At 43.0% G+C, this 27,075-nt stretch overlaps 1 protein-coding gene across 9 annotated transcripts in view; it reads left to right on the top strand.

Moving 5' to 3' along the window:
* The window catches only part of LOC115143415 (band 4.1-like protein 1), a 174,917-nt gene that overhangs the window by 143,985 nt on the left and 3,857 nt on the right, over positions 1-27,075 (top strand). For 6 of the 9 annotated variants that reach the window (XM_065001949.1, XM_065001951.1, XM_029683826.2 and 3 more), the window contains 8 exons: positions 1,162-1,212; positions 1,717-2,058; positions 5,092-5,217; positions 8,283-8,363; positions 14,521-14,586; positions 15,302-15,385; positions 23,264-23,344; positions 26,141-26,257. In XM_065001949.1, the coding sequence (XP_064858021.1) occupies positions 1,162-1,212; positions 1,717-2,058; positions 5,092-5,217; positions 8,283-8,363; positions 14,521-14,586; positions 15,302-15,385; positions 23,264-23,344; positions 26,141-26,257 (948 nt within the window). The remainder of the gene's footprint in view (positions 1-1,161; positions 1,213-1,716; positions 2,059-5,091; positions 5,218-8,282; positions 8,364-14,520; positions 14,587-15,301; positions 15,386-23,263; positions 23,345-26,140; positions 26,258-27,075) is intronic. The other 3 variants (XM_065001950.1, XM_065001954.1, XM_065001952.1) reach the window with 2 other exon arrangements.

Raw genomic sequence — 27,075 nt, 5'->3', positions numbered from 1 at the left:
ACCTCTGTTCTCTCTGTTCCTCTGTTCTCTCTGTTCCTCTGCTCTCTCTGTTCCTCTGGCTGTTCTCTCTGTTCCTCTGTTCTCTCTGTTCCTCTGGCTGTTCTCTCTGTTCCTCTGGCTGTTCTCTCTGTACCTCTGTTCTCTCTGTTCCTCTGTTCTCTCTGTTCCTCTGCTCTCTCTGTTCCTCTGGCTGTTCTCTCTGTTCCTCTGTTCTCTCTGTTCCTCTGGCTGTTCTCTCTGTTCCTCTGGCTGTTCTCTCTGTTCCTCTGCTCTCTCTGTTCCTCTGGCTGTTCTCTCTGTTCCTCTGGCTGTTCTCTCTGTTCCTCTGTTCTCTCTGTTCCTCTGGCTGTTCTCTCTGTTCCTCTGTTCTCTCTGTTCCTCTGTTCTCTCTGTTCCTCTGCTCTCTCTGTTCCTCTGGCTGTTCTCTCTGTACCTCTGTTCTCTCTGTTCCTCTGTTCTCTCTGTTCCTCTGCTCTCTCTTTCCTCTGGCTGTTCTCTCTGTTCCTCTGTTCTCTCTGTTCCTCTGGCTGTTCTCTCTGTTCCTCTGGCTGTTCTCTCTGTACCTCTGTTCTCTCTGTTCCTCTGTTCTCTCTGTTCCTCTGCTCTCTCTGTTCCTCTGGCTGTTCTCTCTGTTCCTCTGTTCTCTCTGTTCCTCTGGCTGTTCTCTCTGTTCCTCTGGCTGTTCTCTCTGTTCCTCTGCTCTCTCTGTTCATCTGGCTGTTCTCTCTGTTCCTCTGTTCTCTCTGTTCCTCTGGCTGTTCTCTCTGTTCCTCTGTTCTCTCTGTTCCTCTGGCTGTTCTCTCTGTTCCTCTGTTCTCTCTGTTCCTCTGGCTGTTCTCTCTGTTCCTCTGGCTGTTCTCTCTGTTCCTCTGGCTGTTCTCTCTGTTCCTCTGTTCTCTCTGTTCCTCTGTTCTCTCTGTTCCTCTGGCTGTTCTCTCTGTTCCTCTGGCTGTTCTCTCTGTTCCTCTGCTCTCTCTGTTCCTCTGGCTGTTCTCTCTGTTCCTCTGCTCTCTCTGTTCCTCTGGCTGTTCTCTCTGTTCCTCTGTTCTCTCTCTTCCTCTGCTCTCTCTCTTCCTCTGCTTTCGCTCTTCCTCTGCTTTCTCTCTTCCTCTGCTCTCTCTCTTCCTCTGCTCTCTCTCTTCCTCTGCTCTCCCTTTGCAGGAGCCACTCTCCACTCCTGTCATCTATGAAGATACAGTAGATGATGCCAAGGTCACTTAGCATAATGAATTTAACCATATGCCTCCCCACATTCCCACTTTTGCACTGTTCTCTCTTGTGATAGTACAGTCTCCCTACAGTCATCCTTGGGTATCTCTATGCCTGCTGCCCATATAACAGAGGCTGAACCGTGACTATGCCACAGGCGTTTACCCTCCACTAAATTCCTGCCTGTAAGGCTTCCCCATTCATCTCCTCTCTTCTCCATATAGGTCAATACTATGTGTAACAAATTGCGTGCCCGGAGAAGATAACGTTTTAATGGTCTTGTATGCATGTATACCATGTACTGTATAATGGCCTTGAGCAAAGATCCTACATGAATACTTCTACACACCCCCAGGAGACATATTTACTTCCAGAGGATCATTTGTCTCCTGTCATCATCATCATCATTATCTTCACCTCTTTCATGGCCAATCCCTGCCCTGAGCAACTGCTAGACTGGCCCTGTGTTGTGACAGCCATCTTTGTGTAATCCCCTCTCTCACCCAGAGGGAACCCTGGGAGAGGAGGCCTCGGCCGGGCTCCGCCTCGGAGGACCACGAGCGTGACACTGTGGTCTGCATGAAAGAGACCCACCTGGGCATCGAGAGGAAGTGCTCCAGCATGACGGTCAGCTCCACGTCCAGCCTGGAGGCTGAGGTGGACTTCACCATCGTCATGGACCTCCATACGGGCGTGGAGGAGTTCTCCAAGAGCATGTCTAAGCTGGGGGAGCGGCTGCCCGAGGTGGGCCGGGACGACTTTGAGGAGACCTCCAGGTTCTATTCAGCCCGTCTCATGGTCTCCCATGACATGTCCCCTGTAGAGGAGATGCCTCCTGTGCACAATGAGGTAGACACAGACATACTGTACCCCATCCCTGATCATTGCAACTCTTTGCTTCTAAAGGCCGGAACTGCCCTTCTGCCCTACTATGCCTGCCACCTTTTCTGTCGGACCATTTTGGTTACTTTTTGTCAATGTTTTAACTTTCAGGTTTATAAAAATACAAAATAATTTTATCCATTTGCTTCTGATGTTTTTTAAATTTATTTTACTATGGTTTATCCATGTTTTTAAAATTAATTTTCCTATGGTTTATCCATGTTTTTTAAATTCATTTTCCTATGGTTTATCCATGTTTTTTAAATTAATTTTCCTATGGTTTATCCATGTTTTAAAAATTCACTTTCCTATGGTTTATCCATGTTCTTTAAATTCATTTTCCTATGGTTTATCCATGTTTTTTAAATTCATTTTCCTATGGTTTATCCATGTTTTTAAAATTAATTTTCCTATGGTTTATCCATGTTTTTATTCATTTTCCTATGGTTTATCCATGTTTTTTAAATTCATTTTCCTATGGTTTATCTATGTTTTTTAAATTCATTTTCCTATGGTTTATCCATGTTTTTAAAATTCACTTTCCTATGGTTTATCCATGTTTTTAAAATTCATTTTCCCATTGTTTATCCATGTTTTTAAAATTCATTTTCCTATGGTTTATCCATGTTTTTAAAATTCATTTTCCTATGGTTTATCCATGTTTTTTAAAATTCATTTTCCTATGGTTTATCCATGTTTATTAAATTCATTTTCCAATGGTTTATCCATGTTTTTTAAATTCATTTTCCTATGGTTTATCCATGGTTTTAAAATTCACTTTCCTATGGTTTATCCATGTTTTTAAAATTCATTTTCCTATGGTTTATCCATGTTTTTAAAATTCATTTTCCTATGGTTTATCTATGTTTTTAGAATTCATTTTCCCATTGTTTATCCATGTTTTTTATTCATTTTCCTATGGTTTATCCATGTTTTTTATTCATTTTCCTATGGTTTATCTATGTTTTTAGAATTCATTTTCCCATTGTTTATCCATGTTTTTTATTCATTTTCCTATGGTTTATCCATGATTTTAAAATTCATTTTCCGATTGTTTATCCATGTTTTTTATTCATTTTCCTATGGTTTATCCATGTTTTTAAAATTCATTTTCCTATGGTTTATCTATGTTTTTAGAATTCATTTTCCCATTGTTTATCCATGTTTTTTATTCATTTTCCTATGGTTTATCCATGGTTTTTATTCACTTTCCTATGGTTTATCCATGTTTTTAAAATTCATTTTCCTATGGTTTATCTATGTTTTTAGAATTCATTTTCCCATTGTTTATCCATGTTTTTTATTCATTTTCCTATGGTTTATCCATGTTTTTATTCATTTTCCTATGGTTTATCCATGTTTTTTATTCATTTTCCTATGGTTTATCCATGTTTTTTATTCATTTTCCTATGGTTTATCCATGTTTTTATTCATTTTCCTATGGTTTATCCATGTTTTTTATTCATTTTCCTATGGTTTATCCATGTTTTTATTCATTTTCCTATGGTTTATCCATGTTTTTTATTCATTTTCCTATGGTTTATCCATGTTTTTTATTCATTTTCCTATGGTTTATCCATGTTTTTTATTCATTTTCCTATGGTTTATCCATGTTTTTTATTCATTTTCCTATGGTTTATCCATGTTTTTATTCATTTTCCTATGGTTTATCCATGTTTTTTATTCATTTTCCTATGGTTTATCCATGTTTTTTATTCATTTTCCTATGGTTTATCCATTTTTTTATTCATTTTCCTATGGTTTATCCATGTTTTTATTCATTTTCCTATGGTTTATCCATGTTTTTTATTCATTTTCCTATGGTTTATCCATGTTTTTATTCATTTTCCTATGGTTTATCCATGTTTTTTATTCATTTTCCTATGGTTTATCCATGTTTTTTATTCATTTTCCTATGGTTTATCCATGTTTTTATTCATTTTCCTATGGTTTATCCATGTTTTTTATTCATTTTCCTATGGTTTATCCATGTTTTTATTCATTTTCCTATGGTTTATCCATGTTTTTTATTCATTTTCCTATGGTTTATCCATGTTTTTTATTCATTTTCCTATGGTTTATCCATGTTTTTATTCATTTTCCTATGGTTTATCCATGTTTTTTATTCATTTTCCTATGGTTTATCCATGTTTTTTATTCATTTTCCTATGGTTTATCCATGTTTTTTATTCATTTTCCTATGGTTTATCCATGTTTTTATTCATTTTCCTATGGTTTATCCATGTTTTTTATTCATTTTCCTATGGTTTATCCATGTTTTTATTCATTTTCCTATGGTTTATCCATGTTTTTTATTCATTTTCCTATGGTTTATCCATGTTTTTTATTCATTTTCCTATGGTTTATCCATGTTTTTTATTCATTTTCCTATGGTTTATCCATGTTTTTTATTCATTTTCCTATGGTTTATCCATGTTTTTTATTCATTTTCCTATGGTTTATCCATTTGCTTCTGCTGTTTTTTTGCTTTAGATTATTGTGCAATTTGTATGTTTCCTTGTATTTTCCCTTCCATTGTCAATCATGCTTTCTTTACTGAATGTTTGGTCTAAGTTATATAAGTAAGTTATATACAATCACCAATTGATACAGTAGTATGGGCATAATTGTATTGTTTCATTGTCTGTTTGAAAAGTATTGTAATCTTTGAATAATAAATGTGTTGTAATTGACCTAAGGATAAGCATTTTCAGTACCATGTTGAAGCCAGCACGTATTTGACAGAATATACCGTACTCAGACATCTGTTTTGACCATGTCAATTAGATCATCTGATGGATTTTCATGTGTCTCAAAAGTCATTCAGCAACCCAAAATGCTTCCTATTATTGACCCCCAACACATTTTGGGGGTCAATTTCAGGCCATTTGTTGACAGTTGTTTTACTGTCAGGGAATATTGATGAAGTTAGACCAGAGACATTATATTGTTCTCTATTTACATAGTCTCACTGTACCTTTCTGTCTCACCCTGCTGCAGCCCCCAGTAGCCAGGAAAGACCCCAGTGCTGTTAGCGCTGCCCAGATTCTGAGGGAGGCCGACGCCAAGACACACACCAATGGGTCAGACGTCACCAGCACCAACATCATGGACATGTCAGAGCAGGTATACTACATCAGGCTATGCCTATGGACTCACATCTGTCCCCTGTGTTTGGTGGATGATTCAGCCTGGTACAGTAGTCTCATCTGTTTGTGCTCCAGCCAAGACCTCTGCCAACAAACACGACAGAGGAGTTTGCTAAAGCACAGATCTACTTTCAGTGCTGTGCTAGTGCATACTAATAAGGGTGCATACTAATAAGGGTGCATACTACTGAAGGTGCAAACTAATGATCAAATGTAGCAGAGGGGTCTAAATTGTTTGAACAAAACATGTGTGAAATGATCTTGGGCAGGAAATGAAAACATTTAGTGAATAAGACAACAGTAGGACCATTATCTAGTCATTTTGACCCCAGCAATCTGCCATTTAGTTTGGTATTTTTGTTGTTTAAAAAGGAGTAGCCTATATCCATTTATGTATACATCCGGCAGAGGCAGGCGCCAGAGCAAATCCATTTTTTTTCACGGCACCTGTTCAGTGCAGGTGTAGGTTCAGGTTGAGGCTCAGAATCAGAAGAAAACTCATCAGAGATGTCATCATAATTCATTTCTTCCACATCATTGGAGTCATTTTGATTCAAAATGATATGTACTCTATCAGTCTGCTCTGGCCTACTTGGAAAACACATTCAGAGCTTGCGTAATTTACAATGGCAAAAAGACCATGGACAACGCTAACGAGTGCATCCATTCGTCTTGGTCTTCTTGCAGTTTGTAAATTATGCAAGCTCTCAATGTGTACTCCAAGTAGGCCAGAGTAGACTGATAGAGTACATACCATTTTGAGATTATAATTAGAATAGATCAATACAATAAAATGGCCCGCACTGTTCTTCATTCACAATAAGTGATTACATAATTGTGCATCGTTGCTTCCCCTCGCTCATCAACTCTTCCATTCTCCCTCATCATACTTTAGCCTACTTCATTTATTTCATCTGTTATTATATGTGTGAAATTAGTTTCATTATAGTTTAGGTTCTTGGTCAAATAAAGTATCAATATTTGAATATTTTATTTACAGTCGGGCAAAAAAGTATTTAGTCAGCCACCAATTGTGCAAGTTCTCCCACTTAAAAAGATGAGATAGGCCTGTAATTTTCATCATAGGTACACTTCAACTATAATGGACAAAATGAGAAACAAATTCCAGAAAATCACATTGTAGGATTTTTAATTAATTTATTTGCAAATTATGGTGGAAAATAAGTATTTGGTCACCTACAAACAAGCAGGATTTCTGGCTCTCACAGACCTGTAACTTCTTCTTTAAGAGGCTCTGTCCTCCACTTGTTACCTGTATTAATGGCACCTGTTTGAACTTGTTATCAGTATAAAAGACACCTGTCCACAACCTCAAACAGTCACACTCCAAACTCCACTATGGCCAAGACCAAAGAGCTGTCAAAGGACACCAGAAACAACACTGTAGACCTGCACCAGGCTGGGAAGACCTATCTGCAATAGGTAAGCAGCTTGGTTTGAAGAAATCAACTGTGGGAGCAATTATTAGGAAATGGAAGCCACACAAGACCACTGATAATCTCCCTCGATCTGGGGCTCCACGCAAAAATCCCAGAACCACACGGGGGGACCTAGTGAATGACCTGCAGAGAGCTGGGACCAAAGAAACAAAGCCTACCATCAGTAACACACTACACCGCCAGGGACCCAAATCCTGCAGTACCAGACGTGTGCCCCTGCTTAAGCCAGTACATGTCCAGGCCCGTCTGAAGTTTGCTAGAGAGCATTTGGATGATCCAGAAGAAGATTGGGAGAATGTCATATGGTCAGATGAAACTAAAATATAACTTTTTGGTAAAAACTCAACTCGTCGTGTTTGGAGGACGAAGAATGCTGAGTTGCATCCAAAGAACACCATACCTACTGTGAAGCATGGGGGTGGAAACATCATGCTTTGGGGCTGTTTTTCTGCAAAAGGACCGGGACGACTGATCCGTGTAAAGGAAAGAATGAATGGGGCCATGTATTGTGAGATTTTGAGTGAAAACATTGAAGATGAAACGTGGCTGGGTCTTTCAGCATGACAATGATCCCAAACACACTGCCCGAGCAATGAAGGAGTGGCTTCGTAAGAAGCATTTCAAGGTCCTGTAGTTGCCTTGCCAGTCTCCAGATCTCAACCCCATAGAAAATCTTTGGAGGGAGTTGAAAGTCCATGTTGCACAGCAAAAGCCCCAAAACAACACTGCTCTAGAGGAGATCTGCATGGAGGAATGGGCCAAAATACAAGCAACAGTGTGTGAAAACCTTGTGAATACTTACAGAAAATGTTTGACCTCTATCATTTCCAACAAAGGGTATATAACAAAGTATTGAGATAACCTTAAGTGGGAGAACTTTGGTGGCTGACTAAATACTTTTTTTGCCCCACTGTATATGGGCACGGAGGTATGGCAGGGTGGGCCAGGAGGCATGCTAGGGCAGGCCCCCTAAGGCCTGTACTAAACGCCGGCCCTGAGTCTATGGTATAGCCTAATATATATTAGTCTTATTCTCTTCATATCTCTGCAGATCTTGATTAGACTGAGTGCCTTATTCTCACAACCACAATGACATAATTGCATCATTATGGAGGGATTAAAGTATTGACAGGAAATTAACGAGAATGATGAAAGAATGCGGGAGTTCCATTTCTCTGCAGTCTGAGTAAGAAGCTGTGGCAGCCCCAACAGGTGCCTGATTAAAATGTAATTAGTGCCTCTCTGGTGTGCCATTCATCTAATGATGAGGATGAGCTGTGTCAGTGATCTGGAGAGGGTGCCTTTGAAGTGGAAACTCAAGTCAACATTTTTACTTCTCAGTGAAAGACATGCTAAGCATGGAAATAGAATGTCTAGAATAGGTGGATAGTCTAATAGATAACAGATGGATATTTATATGGTGTAGAGCCTCTTGGGCAGATGTGCTCTTGATTTGTAGTAAGCCACGACACGTGTGTGTGTGTGTGTGTGTGTGTGTGTGTGTGTGTGTGTGTGTGTGTGTGTGTGTGTGTGTATGTGTGTGTGTGTGTGTGTGTGTGTGTGTGTGTGTGTGTGTGTGCAGCAAATGGAGACTGACGTCAACTGTAATGACACTAAGGTCTCCAGCAGCACTGACGTGGCTCAGCCACCAGAGGGAGTCCTGGTATGTGTCAGTCTCTCTTGACAACAGCTGAAAGGCTGAAGGCTATGCTATGCTTGCTCTGGCTGCAGTCTGATTTTCTGCTGTACATTCTCACCCCTTCTCTCTGAACCGCACACTCATTAACTCCCTGATGGATTTGACTGGAGCTGGACTGGTGTAATTATTGTGGTCATGGGGGATAAGGGTATAGAGAATCTCTCTAATCTGCCATTACAGGTTTTGCATGTGCAAATAATGGGCTGCAAGTTTAGACAGTATATTTAACCAGATTGTGGCCGGATTGTTTCGTTTTCTGCCTTGATATGATATTGCCTCAAAATATTTGCATGCACATCCTTTTAAAATAAGCTTGTTAAAATGAAGACTTCTCCCATGTTCTCAACCATGCAGAGCTCTTTAGTTTATATCAGACTGATACCCTATAATTGGCTTGTGTTGTCTATGATACTTAAAGGGGCAATCTGCAGTTGCGACATTCATTTTTGGACTTATAAATTAATGATATGTACCCATTGATTCTTGAAGAATGTAACTTATAAATAAATGCTTCATGAGCTTAGTTCAACTGTCATACCCCACCAGAACCCCAAATATAAGCTTGTTTTACTCCAATGTTGGTAAATAAAGTAAATATAAACGAACACTATATAGCCTGACGTCAACTGTAATGACACTAAGGTCTCCAGCAGCACTGACGTGGCTCAGAACATGGTTAAAATGATCATGTTCATATCATGCATCCAATGCTCTGTCTATGGATTTGAGAGTGGTTACATTTCTCCAGCTCCATCCATCAGCTTTTTACATTTACATTACATTTAAGTCATTTAGCAGACGCTCTTATCCAGAGCGACTTACAAATTGGTGCTTTCACCTTATGACATCCAGTGGAACAGCCACTTTACAATAGTGCATCTAGGTCTTTTAAGGGGGGAGGGGAGAAGGATTACTTTATCCTATCCTAGGTATTCCTTAAAGAGGTGGGGTTTCAGGTGTCTCCGGAAGGTGGTGATTGACTCCGCTGTCCTGGCGTCGTGAGGGAGTTTGTTCCACCATTGGGGGGCCAGAGCAGCGAACAGTTTTGACTGGGCTGAGCGGGAACTGTACTTCCTCAGTGGTAGGGAGGCGAGCAGGCCAGAGGTGGATGAACGCAGTGCCCTTGTTTGGGTGTAGGGCCTGATCAGAGCCTGGAGGTAGTGAGGTGCCGTTCCCCTCACAGCTCCGTAGGCAAGCACCATGGTCTTGTAGCGGATGCGAGCTTCAACTGGAAGCCAGTGGAGAGAGCGGAGGAGCGGGGTGACGTGAGAGAACTTGGGAAGGTTGAACACCAGACGGGCTGCGGCGTTCTGGATGAGTTGTAGGGGTTTAATGGCACAGGCAGGGAGCCCAGCCAACAGCGAGTTGCAGTAATCCAGACGGGAGATGACAAGTGCCTGGATTAGGACCTGCGCCGCTTCCTGTGTGAGGCAGGGTCGTACTCTGCGGATGTTGTAGAGCATGAACCTACAGGAATGGGCCACCGCCTTGATGTTATTTGAGAACGACAGGGTGTTGTCCAGGATCACGCCAAGGTTCTTAGCGCTCTGGGACGAGGACACAATGGAGTTGTCAACCGTGATGGCGAGATCATGGAACGGGCAGTCCTTCCCCGGGAGGAAGAGCAGCTCCGTCTTGCCGAGGTTCAGCTTGAGGTGATGATCCGTCATCCACACTGATATGTCTGCCAGACATGCAGAGATGCGATTCGCCACCTGGTCGTCAGAAGGGGAAAGGAGAAGATTAATTGTGTGTCGTCTGCATAGCAATGATAGGAGAGACCATGTGAGGTTATGACAGAGCCAAGTGACTTGGTGTATAGCGAGAATAGGAGAGGGCCTAGAACAGAGCCCTGGGGGACACCAGTGGTGAGAGCACGTGGTGAGGAGACGGATTCTCGCCACGCCACCTGGTAGGAGCGACCTGTCAGGTAGGACGCAATCCAAGCGTGGGCCGCGCCGGAGATGCCCAACTCGGAGAGGGTGGAGAGGAGGATCTGATGGTTCACAGTATCGAAGGCAGCCGATAGGTCTAGAAGGATGAGAGCAGAGGAGAGAGAGTTAGCTTTAGCAGTGCGGAGCGCCTCCGTGATACAGAGAAGAGCAGTCTCAGTTGAATGACTAGTCTTGAAACCTGACTGATTTGGATCAAGAAGGTCATTCTGAGAGAGATAGCGGGAGAGCTGGCCAAGGACGGCACGTTCAAGAGTTTTGGAGAGAAAAGAAAGAAGGGATACTGGTCTGTAGTTGTTGACATCGGAGGGATCGAGTGTAGGTTTTTTCAGAAGGGGTGCAACTCTCGCTCTCTTGAAGACGGGAGGGACGTAGCCAGCGGTCAGGGATGAGTTGATGAGCGAGGTGAGGTAAGGGAGAAGGTCACCGGAGATGGTCTGGAGAAGAGAGGAGGGGATAGGGTCAAGCGGGCAGGTTGTTGGGCGGCCGGCCGTCACAAGACGCGAGATGTCATCTGGAGAGAGAGGGGAGAAAGAGGTCAGAGCACAGGGTAGGGCAGTGTGAGCAGAACCAGCGGTGTCGTTTGACTTAGCAAACGAGGATCGGATGTCGTCGACCTTCTTTTCAAAATGGTTGACGAAGTCATCTGCAGAGAGGGAGGAGGGGGAGGGGGAGGAGGATTCAAGAGGGAGGAGAAGGTGGCAAAGAGCTTCCTAGGGTTAGAGGCAGATGCTTGGAATTTAGAGTGGTAGAAAGTGGCTTTAGCAGCAGAGACAGAGGAGGAAAATGTAGAGAGGAGGGAGTGAAAGGATGCCAGGTCTGCAGGGAGGCGAGTTTTCCTCCATTTCCGCTCGGCTGCCCGGAGCCCTGTTCTGTGAGCTCGCAATGAGTCGTCGAGCCACGGAGCGGGAGGGGAGGACCGAGCCGGCCTGGAGGATAGGGGACATAGAGAGTCAAAGGATGCAGAAAGGGAGGAGAGGAGGGTTGAGGAGGCAGAATCAGGAGATAGGTTGGAGAAGGTTTGAGCAGAGGGAAGAGATGATAGGATGGAAGAGGAGAGAGTAGCGGGGGAGAGAGAGCGAAGGTTGGGACGGCGCGATACCATCCGAGTAGGGGCAGTGTGGGAAGTGTTGGATGAGAGCGAGAGGGAAAAGGATACAAGGTAGTGGTCGGAGACTTGGAGGGGAGTAGCAATGAGGTTAGTGGAGGAACAGCATCTAGTAAAGATGAGGTCGAGCGTATTGCCTGCCTTGTGAGTAGGGGGAAGGTGAGAGGGTGAGGTCAAAAGAGGAGAGGAGTGGAAAGAAGGAGGCAGAGAGGAATGAGTCAAAGGTAGACGTGGGGAGGTTAAAGTCGCCCAGAACTGTGAGAGGTGAGCCGTCCTCAGGAAAGGAGCTTATCAAGGCATCAAGCTCATTGATGAACTCTCCGAGGGAACCTGGAGGGCAATAAATGATAAGGATGTTAAGCTTGAAAGGGCTGGTAACTGTGACAGCATGGAATTCAAAGGAGGCGATAGACAGATGGGTAAGGGGAGAAAGAGAGAATGACCACTTGGGAGAGATGAGGATCCCGGTGCCACCACCCCGCTGACCAGAAGCTCTCGGGTGTGCGAGAGCACGTGGGCGGACGAAGAGAGAGCAGTAGGAGTAGCGGTGTTGTCTGTGGTGATCCATGTTTCCGTCAGAGCCAAGAAGTCGAGGGACTGGAGGGAGACATAGGCTGAGATGAACTCTGCCTTGTTGGCCGCAGATCGGCAGTTCCAGAGGCTACCGGAGACCTGGAACTCCACGTGGGTCGTGCGCGCTGGGACCACCAGATTAGGTGGCTGCGGCCATGCGGTGTGGAGCGTTTGTATGGTCTGTGCAGAGAGGAGAGAACAGGGATAGACAGACACATAGTTGACAGGCTAGAGAAGAGGCTACGCTAATGCAGAGGAGATTGAATGACAAGTGGACTACACGTCTCGAATGTTCAGAAAGTTAAGCTTACGTAGCAAGAATCTAATTGACTAAAATGATTAAAATGATAGAGTACTGCTGGGGTAGGCTAGCTGCGTTGTTGACACTACCCTAATCAAGTCGTACCGTTGAGTGTGAAGTTTCTACAATGCTGCTTATCGGGAGCTAGCTGGCTAGCTAGCAGTGTTGGTTACGTTACGTTGCGTTAGGAGAACGACAATAGCTGGCTAGCTAACCTAGAAAATCGCTCTAGACTACACAATTATCTTTGAAACAAAGACGGCTATGTAGCTAGCTATGTAGCTAGCTACGATCAAACAAATCACACCGTTGGGACTGTAATGAAATGCAGTGAAAAAGTGATACTACCTGTGGAGCGACGCGAATGCGACCGGAATGCGAAAGTTCTATTCAGTAGACGTTGGCTGGCTATTGGCTAGCTAGGAGTGTCTCCTACGTTAAGGACGACAAAATAGCTGGCTAGCTAACCTCGGTGAATTAAGATAATCACTCTAAGACTACACACTCTAAACTACACAATTATCTTGGATACGAAGACAGCAAAGACAACTATGTAGCTATCTAATACTACACTAATCAAGTCGTTCGGTTGAGTGTGATAGTTACTACAGTGCTACGGTAGCCGGTGAACGTATGCTACCTGGCTAGCTGCTAGGCAGATAGGAGGGCGACGAAATACGATAATAACGCAATTATCACTCTAAGACTCCACACTCTAAGCTACACAATTATCTTGGATACGAAGACAGCAAAGACAACTATGTAGCTAGCTATGTAGCTAGCTAACACTACACTAATCAAGTCGTTCAGTTGAGTGTGATAGTTACTACAGTGCTACGGTAGCCGGTGAACGTATGCTAGCTGGCTAGCTGCTAGGCAGATAGGAGGGCGACGAAATACGATAATAACGCAATTATCACTCTAAGACTCCACACTCTAAGCTACACAATTATCTTGGATACGAAGACAGCAAAGACAACTATGTAGCTAGCTATGTAGCTAGCTAACACTACACTAATCAAGACGTTCAGTTGAGTGTGATAGTACTACAGTGCTACGGTAGACGGTGAACGTGTTGGACAGATAGGAGACGACAGATAGGAGACGACGAAATACGATAATTACGCAATTATCTTTGATACAACGACGACTATGTAGCTAGCTAAGAGGAAATTGCTAAGATTAGACAAATCAGACCGTTGTACTATAATGAAATGTAATGAAATGTAATGAAAAAGTTATACAACCTGCAGACCGAAGCGTGGATGCGACCAGATCGCTCCAACCCGGAGCTGTGAGACCTAGTGGCCTCAAAAAAGGAGGATGGTTATGAACAAACTACTCCACTCCTACGAGTGGAGTACTTTTGTTTCAAAGTAGATTTGTTTGACTACCAAGAAACACTCTGTGTGACGCTGATTTAGTCCTCTGCTGTAAAAGGTTTTTAAAGCAGGAGAAAGAGACTCGGTGCACTACACTTTAGCTGTTCTCTGTATGGTTTACACTTTGACCTTGCTGTTCTATGCATTCGGGATCCTCTCTATTTTCTCTGCAGCACAAATCAGGATAGCTATGTCTGTCGATACAAAGGTCTTAGTTTCCTAAACAGAACCAAGGCAGAACACTTTGGTATTGTTCAGCTGCCGATTGCCACTTTAATATTTCAATTAATATTTCAATTAACTAATTAATTTGTATCACAGTGCCAGCAAACATGCTGTTTTGATAATGGCAGGAGGATCTGTTGAGTTGAACTTCACTAGTTGGTACATAACCATGTTGATACCATACTTCTGTAGGGCGGCAGGTAGCCTATCGGTTAAGAACGTTGGGCCAGTAACCGAATTCCCGAGCCGACTAGGTCAGAAATCTGTCGTTGTGCCCTTGAGCAAGGCACATAAATCGAATTGCTCCTGTAAATCGCTCTGTATAAGAGCATCTGCTAAATGACTCAAATTGAAAATGTAAGTGGTTATGCTACACTTTTGCTTGGCTGCCTATTGGTTTATAACTTGCTTATAGGTTCATCCTAATACCTTGCTTCTGATTCCCTACGGTCAGGTTGAGGACTGTATTTCCCCATATGGACACATTGCTCTTCTACCTGATCAGTTTAATCTGCATGAACATGATGACTTCATCCCTTCATCCATGTGACATTTCCTCTCCTCCCTCTCTTCATCCCAGAACCAGAACCAGGGAGTTGGCAGTAGGAAGGAGGCTCCTCTCCCTAGTAAAGAAAATTGCTCCCCTGTAAGTACCTAGTTCACCTCACCATCCATCCCCTCCCCTCACTCAATAGACTGACTATTACTGTCCTACAGTATGGCAGAGCACAGCATGGCCCCAATGTAGCTATTGATTTATTGAGCGAGAGGTGGGAAAAGATGCAGTTGTATTTTGGCTGGACTAGAACCAGCAACATAGTTTTTGTGTGTCTGTGTCTGTTCCTGAATTAAATTGGGAATTCAGATGTGGGGAGCTTTATTTAGAGGGGTTAGGGTTTAGCCAGGGTTGAACATAAAGCTAGGGTTAGATTATACCAAGATGTGTATGTTTAGTGTTATATCTGGTCTATGCCATGTCCCTCACTGTATTGCAGTGTATTTTGTTGTACGCGAAGCAAATATCTGTGTAAATCAGACATGAAAGAAATATTGAATATAATCTAAGATTAGAGTTATGAATAGGGTTAGGGTTGAGCTAGGTTGTAGACATGAAGCTAGGGTTAGGCCGGGTTAGGGTAATGGTTACTCCTGTAAGTACAATTTATTACCGTTTTAAGGTTAGTGCTTGGGGTTTGTACTCTTATCCTTTCTATTCTACTCCTCTTTGGACCAGTAAGATGACGGAGCTCAGCCCAGGGTAACTCTGTAACTCTGTCCCCCAAAAATGTGTGTGTCAGTGTTTGAAGCAGCTGTGCTTATAATGAAAGTGACCCTTCTTCCTCCTAATGACAATGCTGCAGGTGAAGGCAGGCACCCTGGGGAGAGAGGCTGTAGAGTCCCCCCTGAATGTCACCACTGACAACATCACAACTCAAGTTACCAAGGTAACCCCTCCTGTCTCATTTCCGCCCTTTAAAAATATAAAATAATTGACACTACTGAATATGTAACTTCATTTAAAAAAAAACATTTTACCCCCTTTTCTCCCCAATTTCGTTGTATTCAATTGTTAGTTGTTACTATCTTGTCTCATCGCTGCAACTCCCCGTACGGGCTCGGGAGAGACGAATGTCGAAATCCATGCGTCCTCTGAAACACAACCCAACCAAGCCGCACTGCTTCTTAACATCAATGTATTGGAGGAGACACATTGGTGGATATCCTTGTCTCTTCACGCACTAGTGACCCCTGTGGTAGGCCAGGTGCGGTGCGCGCTAACCAGGTCGCCAGGTGCACGATGAGACAAGGATATCCCTACCGGCCAAGCCCTCCCTAACCCGGACGATGCTAGGCCAATTGTGCGTTGACCTCCCGGTCTCGGCTGGCTGCGACAGAGCCTGGGCTCAAACCCAGAGTCTCTGGTGGTACAGCTAACACTGCGATGCAGTGCCCTAGACCACTGCGCCACCTGGGAGGCCTCCCAATATGTAACTTTTGGGGCAACCAAATTCACATAGAAATGTGAGTTATAGATCTATCATTCTACAGTTGAAGTCAGAATTTTACATACACTTAGGTTGGAGTCATTAAAACTAGTTTTTCAACCACAAATTTCTTGTTTAACAAACTATAGTTTTGGCAAGTCGGTTAGGACATCTACTTTGTGCATTGCACAAGTAATTTTTCCAACAATTGTTTACAGGCAGATCAATTCACTGATAATTTCACTGTATCACAATTCCAGTAGGTCAGAAGTTTACATACACTAAGTTGACTGTGCCTTTAAACGACTTGGAAATTTCCAGAAAATGATGTCATGGCTTTAGAAGCTTCTGATGCGCTAATTGACATCTTTTGAGTTAATTGGAGGTGTACCTGTGGATGTATTTCAAGGCCCACCTTCAAACTCAGTGCCTCTTCAATTGACATCATGGGAAAATCAAAAGAAATCATCCAAGACCTCAGAAAAAAACATTGTAGACCTCCACAAGTCTGGTTCATCCTTGGGAGCAATTTCCAAATGCCTGAAGGTACCACGTTCATCTGTACAAACAATAGTATGCAAGTATAAACACCCTGGGAACGCTGCCGTCATACCGCTCAGGAAAGAGACGCGTTCTGTCTCCTAGAGATGAACGTACCTTGGTGCGAAAAGTGCAAATCAATCCCGGAACAACAGCAAAGGACCTTGTGAAGATGCTGGAGGATACATGTAAGAAAGTATCTATATCTACAGTAAAACGAGTCCTATATCGACATCGACAGCTCAGTATGGACCGCCATAAAAAAGCCAGACTACGGTTTCCAACTGCACATGGGGTCAAAGATTGTTATTTTTGGAGAAATGTCCTCTTGTCTGATAAAAAAAATAGAACTGTTTGGCCATAATGACCATTGTTATGTTTGGAGGAAAAAGGGGAGGCTTGCAAGCTGAAGAACACCATCCCAACCGTGAAGCACGGGGGTGGCAGCATCATGTTGTGGGGGTGCTTTGCTGCAGGAGGGAATGGTGCACTTCACAAAATAGATGGCAGCATGAGGAAGGAAAATGATGTGGATATATTGAAGCAACATCTCAAGACATTAGTCAGGAAGTTAAAGCTTGGTCGCAAATTGATCTTCCAAATGGACAATGATCCCAAGCCTACTTCCAAAGTTGTGGCCAAATGGCTTAAGGACAATAAAGTCAAGGTATTGGAGTGGCCATCACAAAGCCCTGACCTCAATCCTAGAGAGAATTTGTGGGCAGAACTGAAAAAGCATTTTCGAGCAAGGAGGCCTACAAACCTGATTCCGTTACACCAGCTCTGTCAGGAGGAATGGGCCAAAATTCACCCAACATATTGTGAGAAGCTTGTGGAAGTCTACCCAAAACATTTGACCCAAGTTAAACAATTTAAAGGCAATGCTACCAAATACTAATTAAGCGTATTTAAACTTCTGACCCACTGGGAATGTGATGAAAGAAATAAAAGCTTAAATAAATAAATATCTCGACTATTATTCTGACATTTGCACTCTTAAAATAAAGTGGTGATCCTAACTGACCTAAGACAGATAATTGTACTAGGATTAAATGTCAGGAATTGCGAAAAACGGAGTTGAAATTTATTTGGCTAAGGTGTATGTAAACTTCCAACTTCAACTGTAAAAATATGTCAAAGACACTGTTGTAATGGCTCTCGTTGGTGGTAGGAAGAGTAGACCAAACCGCAGAGTGGACAGTGTTCAAGATTTGTTTATTCAAAAAACACTCAAACAAAAGGGAAAACGAAAGTGCACAGTTCTGTCAGGCGAAGACACTAAACAGATAACTAGATCCCACAACCTAATGGTGGGGAAAAGTGCTGCCTAAGTATGATCCCCAATCAGAATCTCCCACCCGAGTCACACCCTGACCTAACCAAACACAGAGAATAATAAGGATCTCTAAGGTCAGGGCGTGACAGCTGTAGATCTGTTCTATGTGCCCTATTTCTGTGCTTCCCTGTCTCATGCTTTGTTTTTATGTGTTTTACTTTTGGTTTTGTACATCAGCTTCAAACAGCTGGAAATACAATATTTTTGGTTATGGATAAAATACAGTACTAGTCAAAAGATTGAACACACCTAGTCATTCAAGGTTTTTTTTGTGTGACTATTTTATACATTGTAGAATAATAGTGAAGACATCGAAACTATGAAATAACACATGTTGTAAACAAAAAAAAAGAGTTAAACAAATCCAAATATATTTTAGATTTTTCAAAGTTGCCATCCTTTGCCTTGATGACAGCTTTGCACACTCGTGTCATTCTCTCAACCAGCTTCATGAGGAATGCTTTATTAACCAACAGTCTTGAAGGAGTTCTCACATATCCTGAACACTTGTTGCCTGCTTTTCCTTCACTCTTCGATCCAACTCATCCCAAACCATCTCAATTGGTTTGAGGTCGGGTGACTGTGGAGGCCAGGTCATCTGATGCAGCGCTCCATCGCTCTCCTTTTTGGTCAAATAGCCCTTACACAGCCTGGAGGTGTGTTTTGGGTAATTTTCCTGTTTTGAAAAGCAAATGATAGTCCCACTAAGCGCAAACCAGATGGGATGGCGTATCGCTGCAGAATGCTGTGGTGGCCATGCTGGTTAAGTGTGCCGTGAAATCTAAATAAATCACTGACAGCGTCACCAGCAATGCACCATCACACCTCCTCCTCCATGCTTCACGGTGGGAATTACACACGTTCACCTACTCTGCGTTTCACAAAGACATGGCGGTTGTAACCAAAAATCTCAAATTTGGACTTATCAGACCAAAGGACAGATCTCCACTGGTCTAATGTACATTGCTTGTGTTTCTTGGCCCAAGCAAGTCTCTTCTTATTATTGGTGTCCTTTAGTACTGGTTTCTTTGCAGCAATTCAACCATGAAGGTCCTGATTGCCGCAGTCTCCTCTGAAGAGTTGATGTTGAGATGTGTCTGTCACTTGAACTCTGAAGCATTTATTTGGGCTGCAATCTGAGGTGCAGTTAACTGTTATGACTCTAGGGGGAGTTTTTTCAATTTTGGAAAAAAAACGTTCCCGTTTTAAACAGGATATTTTGTCAGGACAAGATGCTAGAATATGCATATAATTGACAGCTTAAGATAGAAAACACTCTAACGTTTCCAAAACTGAGTATAACAGAACTGATGTTGAAGGCGATAGCCTGAGAAAAATCCAATCCGGAAGTGCCCCATATTTTGAAAGCGCTGCGTTCCAATGAGTCCCTATTGAGCTGTGAATGTGCTATCAGCCAGCTTACGCTTTCTACGTATTCCCCAACGTGTCTACAGCATTGTGACGTAGTTTTACGCATTTATGTTGAAGAATAGCCGTAGGCGGCTACATTGCGCAAGTGGTCACCTGATGCCCCCAGAGAGATTCTCTGGGGGCGTAAAATACAGAGGTAGCCATTACTCCAATCTGTCCTACTGAAAAACGAATTGTCCCGATGGATATATTATTGAATAGATATTTGAAAAACACCTTGAGGATTGATTATAAACAACGTTTGCCATGTTTCTGTCGATATTATGGAGCTAATTTGGAATATTTATCGCCGTTTTCGTGACTGCAATTTCCGGGGGATTTCTCAGCCAAACGTGAAGAACAAACGAGTTATTTCGCCTACAAAAATAATATTTTTGGAAAAAAGGAACATTTGCTATCTAACTGGGAGTCTCGTGAGTGAAAACATCCGAAGCTCATCACAGGTAAACGATTTAATTTGATTGCTTTTCTGATTTCCGTGACCAAGTTACCTGCTGCTAGCTGGACAAAATGCTATGCTAAGCTATCGATAAACTTACACAAATGCTTTGTCTCAATATATTTCATTTGTGATTTTCATGAATAGGAATATTTTCTAGGGATATTTATGTCCGTTGCGTTATGCTAATTAGTGTCAGGCGATGATTACACTCCCGCATTCGGGATGGGGAGTCAGTAGAGGTTTTAATAGCCGATTTCTTAAGGCTGGTAATTCTAATGAACTTATCCCCTGCAGCAGAGGTAACTTTGTGTCTTCCTTTCTTGTGGCGGTCCTCATGAGAGCCAGTTTCATCATAGCACTTGATGGTTTTTGCTACTGCACTTGAATAAACTTGAAAAAGTTCTTGAAATTTTCCGCATTGACTGACCTTCATGTCTTAACGTAATGACGGACTGTCGTTTCTCTTAGCTTATTTGAGCTGTTCTTGCCACATTTTTTTAGAATGTGTATTTATTTTTATTTCACCTTTATTTAACCAGGTAGGCTAGTTGAGAACAAGTTCTCCTTTACAACTGCGACCTGGCCAAGATAAAGCATAGCAGTGTGAACATACAACAACACAGAGTTACACATGGAGTAAACAATAAACAAGTCAATAACACAGTAAAAAAAATAAATAGAAAAAAAGAAAAGAGGAGTCTATATACATTGTGTGCAAAAGGCATGAGGAGGTAGGCAAATAATTACAATTTAGCAGATTAACACTGGAGTGATAAATGATCAGATGATCATGTGCAGGTAGAGATACTGGTGTGCAAGAGAGCAGAAGAGTAAATAAATAAAAACAGTATGGGGATGAGGTAGGTAAATTGGGTGGGCTATTTACCAATGGACTATGTACAGCTGCAGCGATTGGTTAGCTGCTCAGATAGCAGATGTTTAAAGTTGGTGAGGGAGATAAAAGTCTCCAACTTCAACGATTTTTGCAATTCATTCCAGTCACAGGCAGCAGAGAACTGGAAGGAAAGGCGGACAAATGAGGTGTTGGCTTTAGGGATGATCAGTGAGATACACCTGCTGGAGCGTGTGCTACGTGTGGTTGTTGCCATCATGACCAGTGAACAGAGATAAGGCAGAGCTTTATCTAGCATGGACTTGTAGATGACCTGGAGCCAGTGGGTCTGGCGACGAATATGTAGCGAGGGCCAGCCGACTAGAGCATATAGGTCGCAGTGGTAGGTGGTATAAGGTGCTTTAGTAATAAAACGGATGGCGCTGTGATAAACTGCATCCAGTTTGCTGAGTAGAGTATTGCAAGTTATTTTGTAGATGACATCGCCGAGGATCGGTAGGATAGTCAGTTTTACTAGGGTAAGTTTGGTGGCGTGAGTGAAGGAGGCTTTGTTGCGAAATAGAAAGCCGATTCTAGATTTGATTTTGGATTGGAGATGTTTGATATGAGTCTGGAAGGAGAGTTTACAGTCTAGCCAGACACCTAGGTACTTATAGATGTCGGAACTATCCAGGGTGGTGATGCTAGTCGGGCATGCGGGTGCAGGCATTTGGTTTTACTAGCGTTTAAGAGCAGTTGGAGGCCAAGGAAGGAGTGTTGTATGGCATTGAAGCTCGTTTGGAGGTTAGATAGCACAGTGTCCTAGGAAGGGCCAGAAGTATACAGAATGGTGTCGTCTGTGTAGAGTTGGATCAGGGAATCACCCGCAGCAAGAGCAGCATCATTGATATATACAGAGAAAAGAGTCGGCCCGAGAATTGAACCCTGTGGCACCCCCATAGAGACTGCCAGAGGACCGGACAACATGCCCTCCGATTTGACACACTGAACTCTGTCTGCAAGGTAGTTGGTGAACCAGGCAAGGCAGTCATTAGAAAAACCGAGGCTACTGAGTCTGCCGATAAGAATATGGTGATTGACAGAGTCGAAAGCCTTGGCCAGGTCGATGAAGATGGCTGATACTGTCTTTTATCGATGGCGGTTATGATATCGTTTAGTACCTTTAGCGTGGCTGAGGTGCACCCGTGACCGGCTCGGAAACCAGATTGCACAGCGGAGAAGGTACGGTGGGATTCGAGATGGTCAGTGATCTGTTTGTTGACTTGGCTTTCGAAGACCTTAGATAGGCAAGGCAAGATGGATATAGGTCTGTAACAGTTTGGACTTTACAGTGTCCCAGAACTTTTTGGAGTTAGAGCTTGAAAAAGCTGGCCTTTGCTTTCCTGACTGACTGCGTGTATTGGTTCCTGACTTCCCTGAACAGTTGCATATAGCGGGGACTATTCGATGCTATTGCAGTCCGCCACAGAATGTTTTTTTGCTGGTCGAGGGCAGTCAGGTCTGGAGTGAACCAGGGGCTAAATCTGTTCTTAGTTCTGCATTTTTTGAACGGAGCATGCTTATCTAAGATGGTGAGGAAGTTACTTTTAAAGAATGACCAGGCATCCTCAACTGACGGGATGAGGTCAATATCCTTCCAGGATACCCGGGCCAGGTCGATTAGAAAGGCCTGCTCGCAGAAGTGTTTGACAGTGATTAGGGGTGGTCGTTTGACTGTGGACCCGTAACGGATACAGGCAATGAGGCAGTGATTGCTGAGATCCTGATTGAAGACAGCAGAGGTGTATTTGGTGGGCAAGTTGGTCAGGAAACGTCTATGAGGGTGCCCTTGTTTACAGATTTAGGGTTGTACCTGGTGGGTTCCTTGATGATTTGTGTGAGATTGAGGGCATCTAGCTTAGATTGTAGGACTGCCAGGGTATTAAGCATATTCCAGTTTAGGTCACCTAACAGAACAAACTCTGAAGCTAGATGGGGGGCGATCAATTCACAAATGGTGTCCAGGGCACAGCTGGGAGCTAAGGGGGGTCGGTAGCAGGCGGCAACAGTGAGAGACTTATTTCTGGAGAGATTCATTTTTTAAATTAGAATATGGACTTGGTCTTTTACCAAATAGGGCTATCTTCTGTATACCACCCCTACCTTGTCACAACACAACTGATTGGCTGAAGCCCATTAAGAAGGAAAGAAATTTCACAAATGAACGTTTAACAAGGCACACCTGTTCATTGAAATGCATTCCAGGTGACTACCTCATGAAGCTGGTTGAGAGAATGCCAAGCATGTGCAAAGCTCTCATCAAGGCAAAGGGTGGCTACTTTGAAGAATATTGAATGTAAAACACATTTTGATTTGTTTAACACTTTTTTGGTTACAACATGATTCCATATGTATTATTTCATGGTTTTGATGTCTTCACTATTATTCTACAATGTAGAAATGAGTAAATATAAAGAAAATCCCTTGAATGAGTAGGTGTGACCAAACGTTTGACTGGTACTGTGTGTCACAGTGGTTTAGACTGTACATTGATTCTCTGCACTACACTAGCATATTTTGTCACATAAACTGAAATTGAGCGAATTATTAGAGTTTTAGCAACCAACGACAGAACGATTTCAGCATAGTGCAACTTTAATAGTCTATTTATACATTATTGAGCTATGACATTAATTATCTGATCTGTAGCTTGATCTGTAGCTGTTGTTGAATGGACATGTGTGTGTTGTGTTTCAGACAGTGAAAGGTGGCTACTCCGAGACCAGGATTGAAAAAAGGATCATCATCACAGGAGATGATGACGTGGACCAACATCAGGTGAGTCAAAATCAAATCAAATGTTATTTGTCACATGCGCCAAATACAACAGGTGTTTCACCTTACAGTGAAAGGCTTACTTACAAGCCCTTAACCAACAATGCAGTTTAAAAAAATCCTATAAAAAATGAGAATAAGAAATAAAAGTAACAAATCATTTAGAGCAGCAGTAAAATAAAAATAGCGAGGCTATATACAGGGGGTACCAGTACAGAGTCAATGTGCGGGGGCACCGGTTAGTCAAGGTAATTGAGGTAGTATGTACATGTACAGTTGAAATCGGAAGTTTACATTCACCTTAGCCAAATACATTTAAACTCAGTTTTTCCACAATTCCTTACATTTAATTCTAGTAAAAATGCCCTGTCTTAGGTCAGTTAGGATCACCATTTTATTTTAAGAATGTGAAATGTCAGAATAATAGTAGAGAGAATTATTTATTTCAGCTTTTATTGCTTTCATCACATTCCCAGTGGGTCAGAAGTTTACATACACTCAATTAGTATTTGGTAGCATTGCCTATAAATTGTTTAACTTGGGCCAAATGTTTCGGGTAGCCTTGACCAAAAAATGACGATCTTTGTCCCCATGTGAAGTTGCAAACCGTAGTCTGGCTTTTTTTTAATGGCAGTTTTGGAGCAGTGGCTTCTTCCTTGCTTCCTCCTTGCCTTTCAGGTTATGTCTTTATAGGACTCGTTTTACTGTGGATATAGATACTTTTGTACCTGTTTCCTCCAGCATCTTCACAACGTCCTTTGCTGTTGTTCTGGGATTGATTTACACTTTTCGCACCAAAGTTTGTTCATCTCTAGGAGACAATGCGTCTCCTTCCTGAGCGGTATGACAGCTGCGTGGTCCCATGGTGTTTATGCTTGCGTACTATTGTTTGTACAGATGAACGTGGTACCTTCAGGCGTCTATAACTCACATTTCTATGCGAATTTGGTTGTCCCAAAGGTTACATATTGGGGGGCCTCCCGGGTGGCGCAGTGTTCTAGGGCACAAAGTAGATGTCCTAACCGACTTGCCGAAACTATAGTTTGTTTTACAAGAAATTTGTGGAGTGGTTGAAAACGAGTTTTAATGACTCTAACCTAAGTGTATGTGAACTTCCTACTTCAACTGTAGGTAGAGTTATTAAAGTGACTATGCATAGATAATAACAGAGAGTAGCAGCAGCGTAAAGGTGTGTGGGGGGGTCAATGCAAATAGTCTGATTAGATGTTCAGAAGACTTATGGCTTTGGGGTAGAAGCTGTTTAGAAGCCTCTTGGACCTACACTTGGTGTTCCGGTACTGCTTGCCATGCGGTAGTTGAAAGAACAGTCTATGACTTGGGTTGGCTGCAGTCTTTGATAATTTTTAGGGCCTTCCTCTAACACTGCCTGGTATAGAGGTCCTGGATGGCAGGAAGCTTGGCCCCAGTGATGTACTGGGCCGTACGCACTACACTCTGTAGTGCCTTGAGGTCGGAGGCCGAGTAATTGCCTTACCAGGCAGTGATGCAATCAGTCAGGATGCTCTCGATGGTGCACCTTTTGAGGATCTGAGGACCCATGCCAAATCTTTTCAGTCTCCTGAGGGGAATAGGTTTTGTCGTGCACTCTTGTTTGAATTAGTTTGTTTGTGATGTGGACACCAAGGAACTTGAAGCTCACAACTTGCTCCACTACAGCCCCTTCGATGAGAATGGGGGCGTGCTCGGTCCTCCTTTTCCTGTAGTCCACAATCGTTTAATTTGTCTTGATCATGTTGAGAGAGAGGTTGTTGTCCTGGCACCACACCTCCTCCCTATGATCAGGCCTATCACTGTTGTGTCATCTGCAAACTTAATGATGGTGTTGGAGTTGTGCCTGGCCGTGCAGTCATGAGTGAACAAGGAGTACAGGAGGGGACTGAGCACGCACCCCTGATGGGCCCCCGTGTTGAGGATCAGCGTGGAGGATGTATTGTTACCTACCCTTACCACCTGGGGGCTGCCCGTCAGGAAGTCCAGGATCCCGTTGCAGAGGGAGGTGTTTAGTCCCAGGGACTTTAGCTTAGTGATGAGCTTAGAGGGCACTATGGTGTTGAATGCTGAGCTGTAGTCAGTGAATAGCATTCTCACTTAAGTGTTCCTTTTGTCCAGGTGTGAAAGGGCAGTGTGGAGTGCAATAGAGATTGCATCATCTGTGGATCTGTTAGGCCAGTGTGCAAATTGGTGTGGGGCTAGGGTTTCTGGGATAATGGTGTTGATGTAAGCCATGACCAGCTTTTCAAAGCTCTTCATCGCTTTGAGTGCTATGGGTCGGTAGTCATTTATGCAGGTTACCTTAGTGTTCTTGGGCACAGGGACTATGTTGGTCTGCTTGAAACATGTTGGTTTTACAGACTCGGACAGGGAGAGGTTGAAAATGTCAGTGAAGACACTTGCCAGTTGGTCTGCTCATGTTCGGAGTACACGTCCTGGTAATCTGTCTGGCCTTGTGAATGTTGACCTGTTTAAAGGTCTTACTCACATCGGCTGCAGAGAGGTCGTGATCACACAGTCGTCCGGAACAGCTAATGCTCTCATGCATGTTTCAGTGTTACTTGCCTCGAAACGAGCATAGAAGTAATTTAGCTCATCTGGTTGGTCGTGTAACTGGGCAGCTCTCGGCTGTGCTTCCCTTTGTCGTCTGTAATAGTTTGCAAGCCATTACTGAGTGATAATACTGTTGTAATACATTGTAAGGAGTCTTTCATGACACTCAAATACACTAATATTGTTGCAAATTAATATGGTCCATTAATGTGAACTGTGGCCTTTGTCACACAGGCCCTTGCGATGGCGATACAGGAGGCCAAGCAGCAACACCCTGACATGCTGGTGACAAAAGCAGTGGTTGTCAGGGAAACAGAGTCTCCCACTGAGGAGCAACATAGGACATCTGAGGTACGTACAGAGCTGCATGTAAACATCACTGTCATGACACCATAGTATATTGCCTCAATAAGTAGAGATAGTGATTTAGAGAGAGTGTGTTTGTGTCTGTACTGTGTGTGTGTGTGTGTGTGTGTGTGTGTGTGTGTGTGTGTGTGTGTGTGTGTGTGTGTGTGTGTGTGTGTGTGTTTCTGTACTGTGTATGTTTGTGTCTGTACTGTGTGTGTGTGTGTGTGTGTGTGTCTGTACTGTGTGTGTGTTTGTGTGTGTGTGTGTGTTTGTACTGTACTTTGTGTGTGTGTGTGTGTGTGTTTGTGTCTGTACTGTGTGTGTGTGTGTGTTTGTGTCTGTACTGTGTTTGTGTCTGTACTGTGTGTGTGTGTTTGTGTCTGTGTCTGTGTCTGTGTCTGTGTCTGTACTGTGTGTGTGTGTCTGTACTGTGGGTGTTTGTGTCTGTACTGTGTGTGTGTGTGTCTGTACTGTGTGTGTTTGTGTCTGTACTGTGTGTGTGTTTGCCTGGAAACCCTATGTTGAATTACATTAAATCAGCCAGAAATTAGCATTTGATTCAGCATTTGAAATTAGCATTTGAAAGTCCCCTCACAACCTCTATAAGCCAGAATCTTTAACTTACTTTACCGGTTGCCCTTGGGTTGGTCCTTCTGGCGCTAGGAATGTGAGACAATATAATTACATCAACTTTTCAAAGTTGTTGTTAATAAGTAGAGATAGTAATAAGTAGAGATAGTGGTAATGTGTTCAGATTCCTATCGCCTGAAGCATGTGCAGGACCATGTAAACACGTGGACTAGTATGCATGCATCTCCTGC

The sequence above is a fragment of the Oncorhynchus nerka genome, linkage group LG15 (assembly GCF_034236695.1).
Source record: "Oncorhynchus nerka isolate Pitt River linkage group LG15, Oner_Uvic_2.0, whole genome shotgun sequence".
Taxonomy (NCBI): Eukaryota; Metazoa; Chordata; class Actinopteri; order Salmoniformes; family Salmonidae; genus Oncorhynchus; species Oncorhynchus nerka.
The sequence above is the reverse complement of the archived record's forward strand: the minus strand, read 5'-3'. Positions and strand labels throughout refer to the sequence as shown.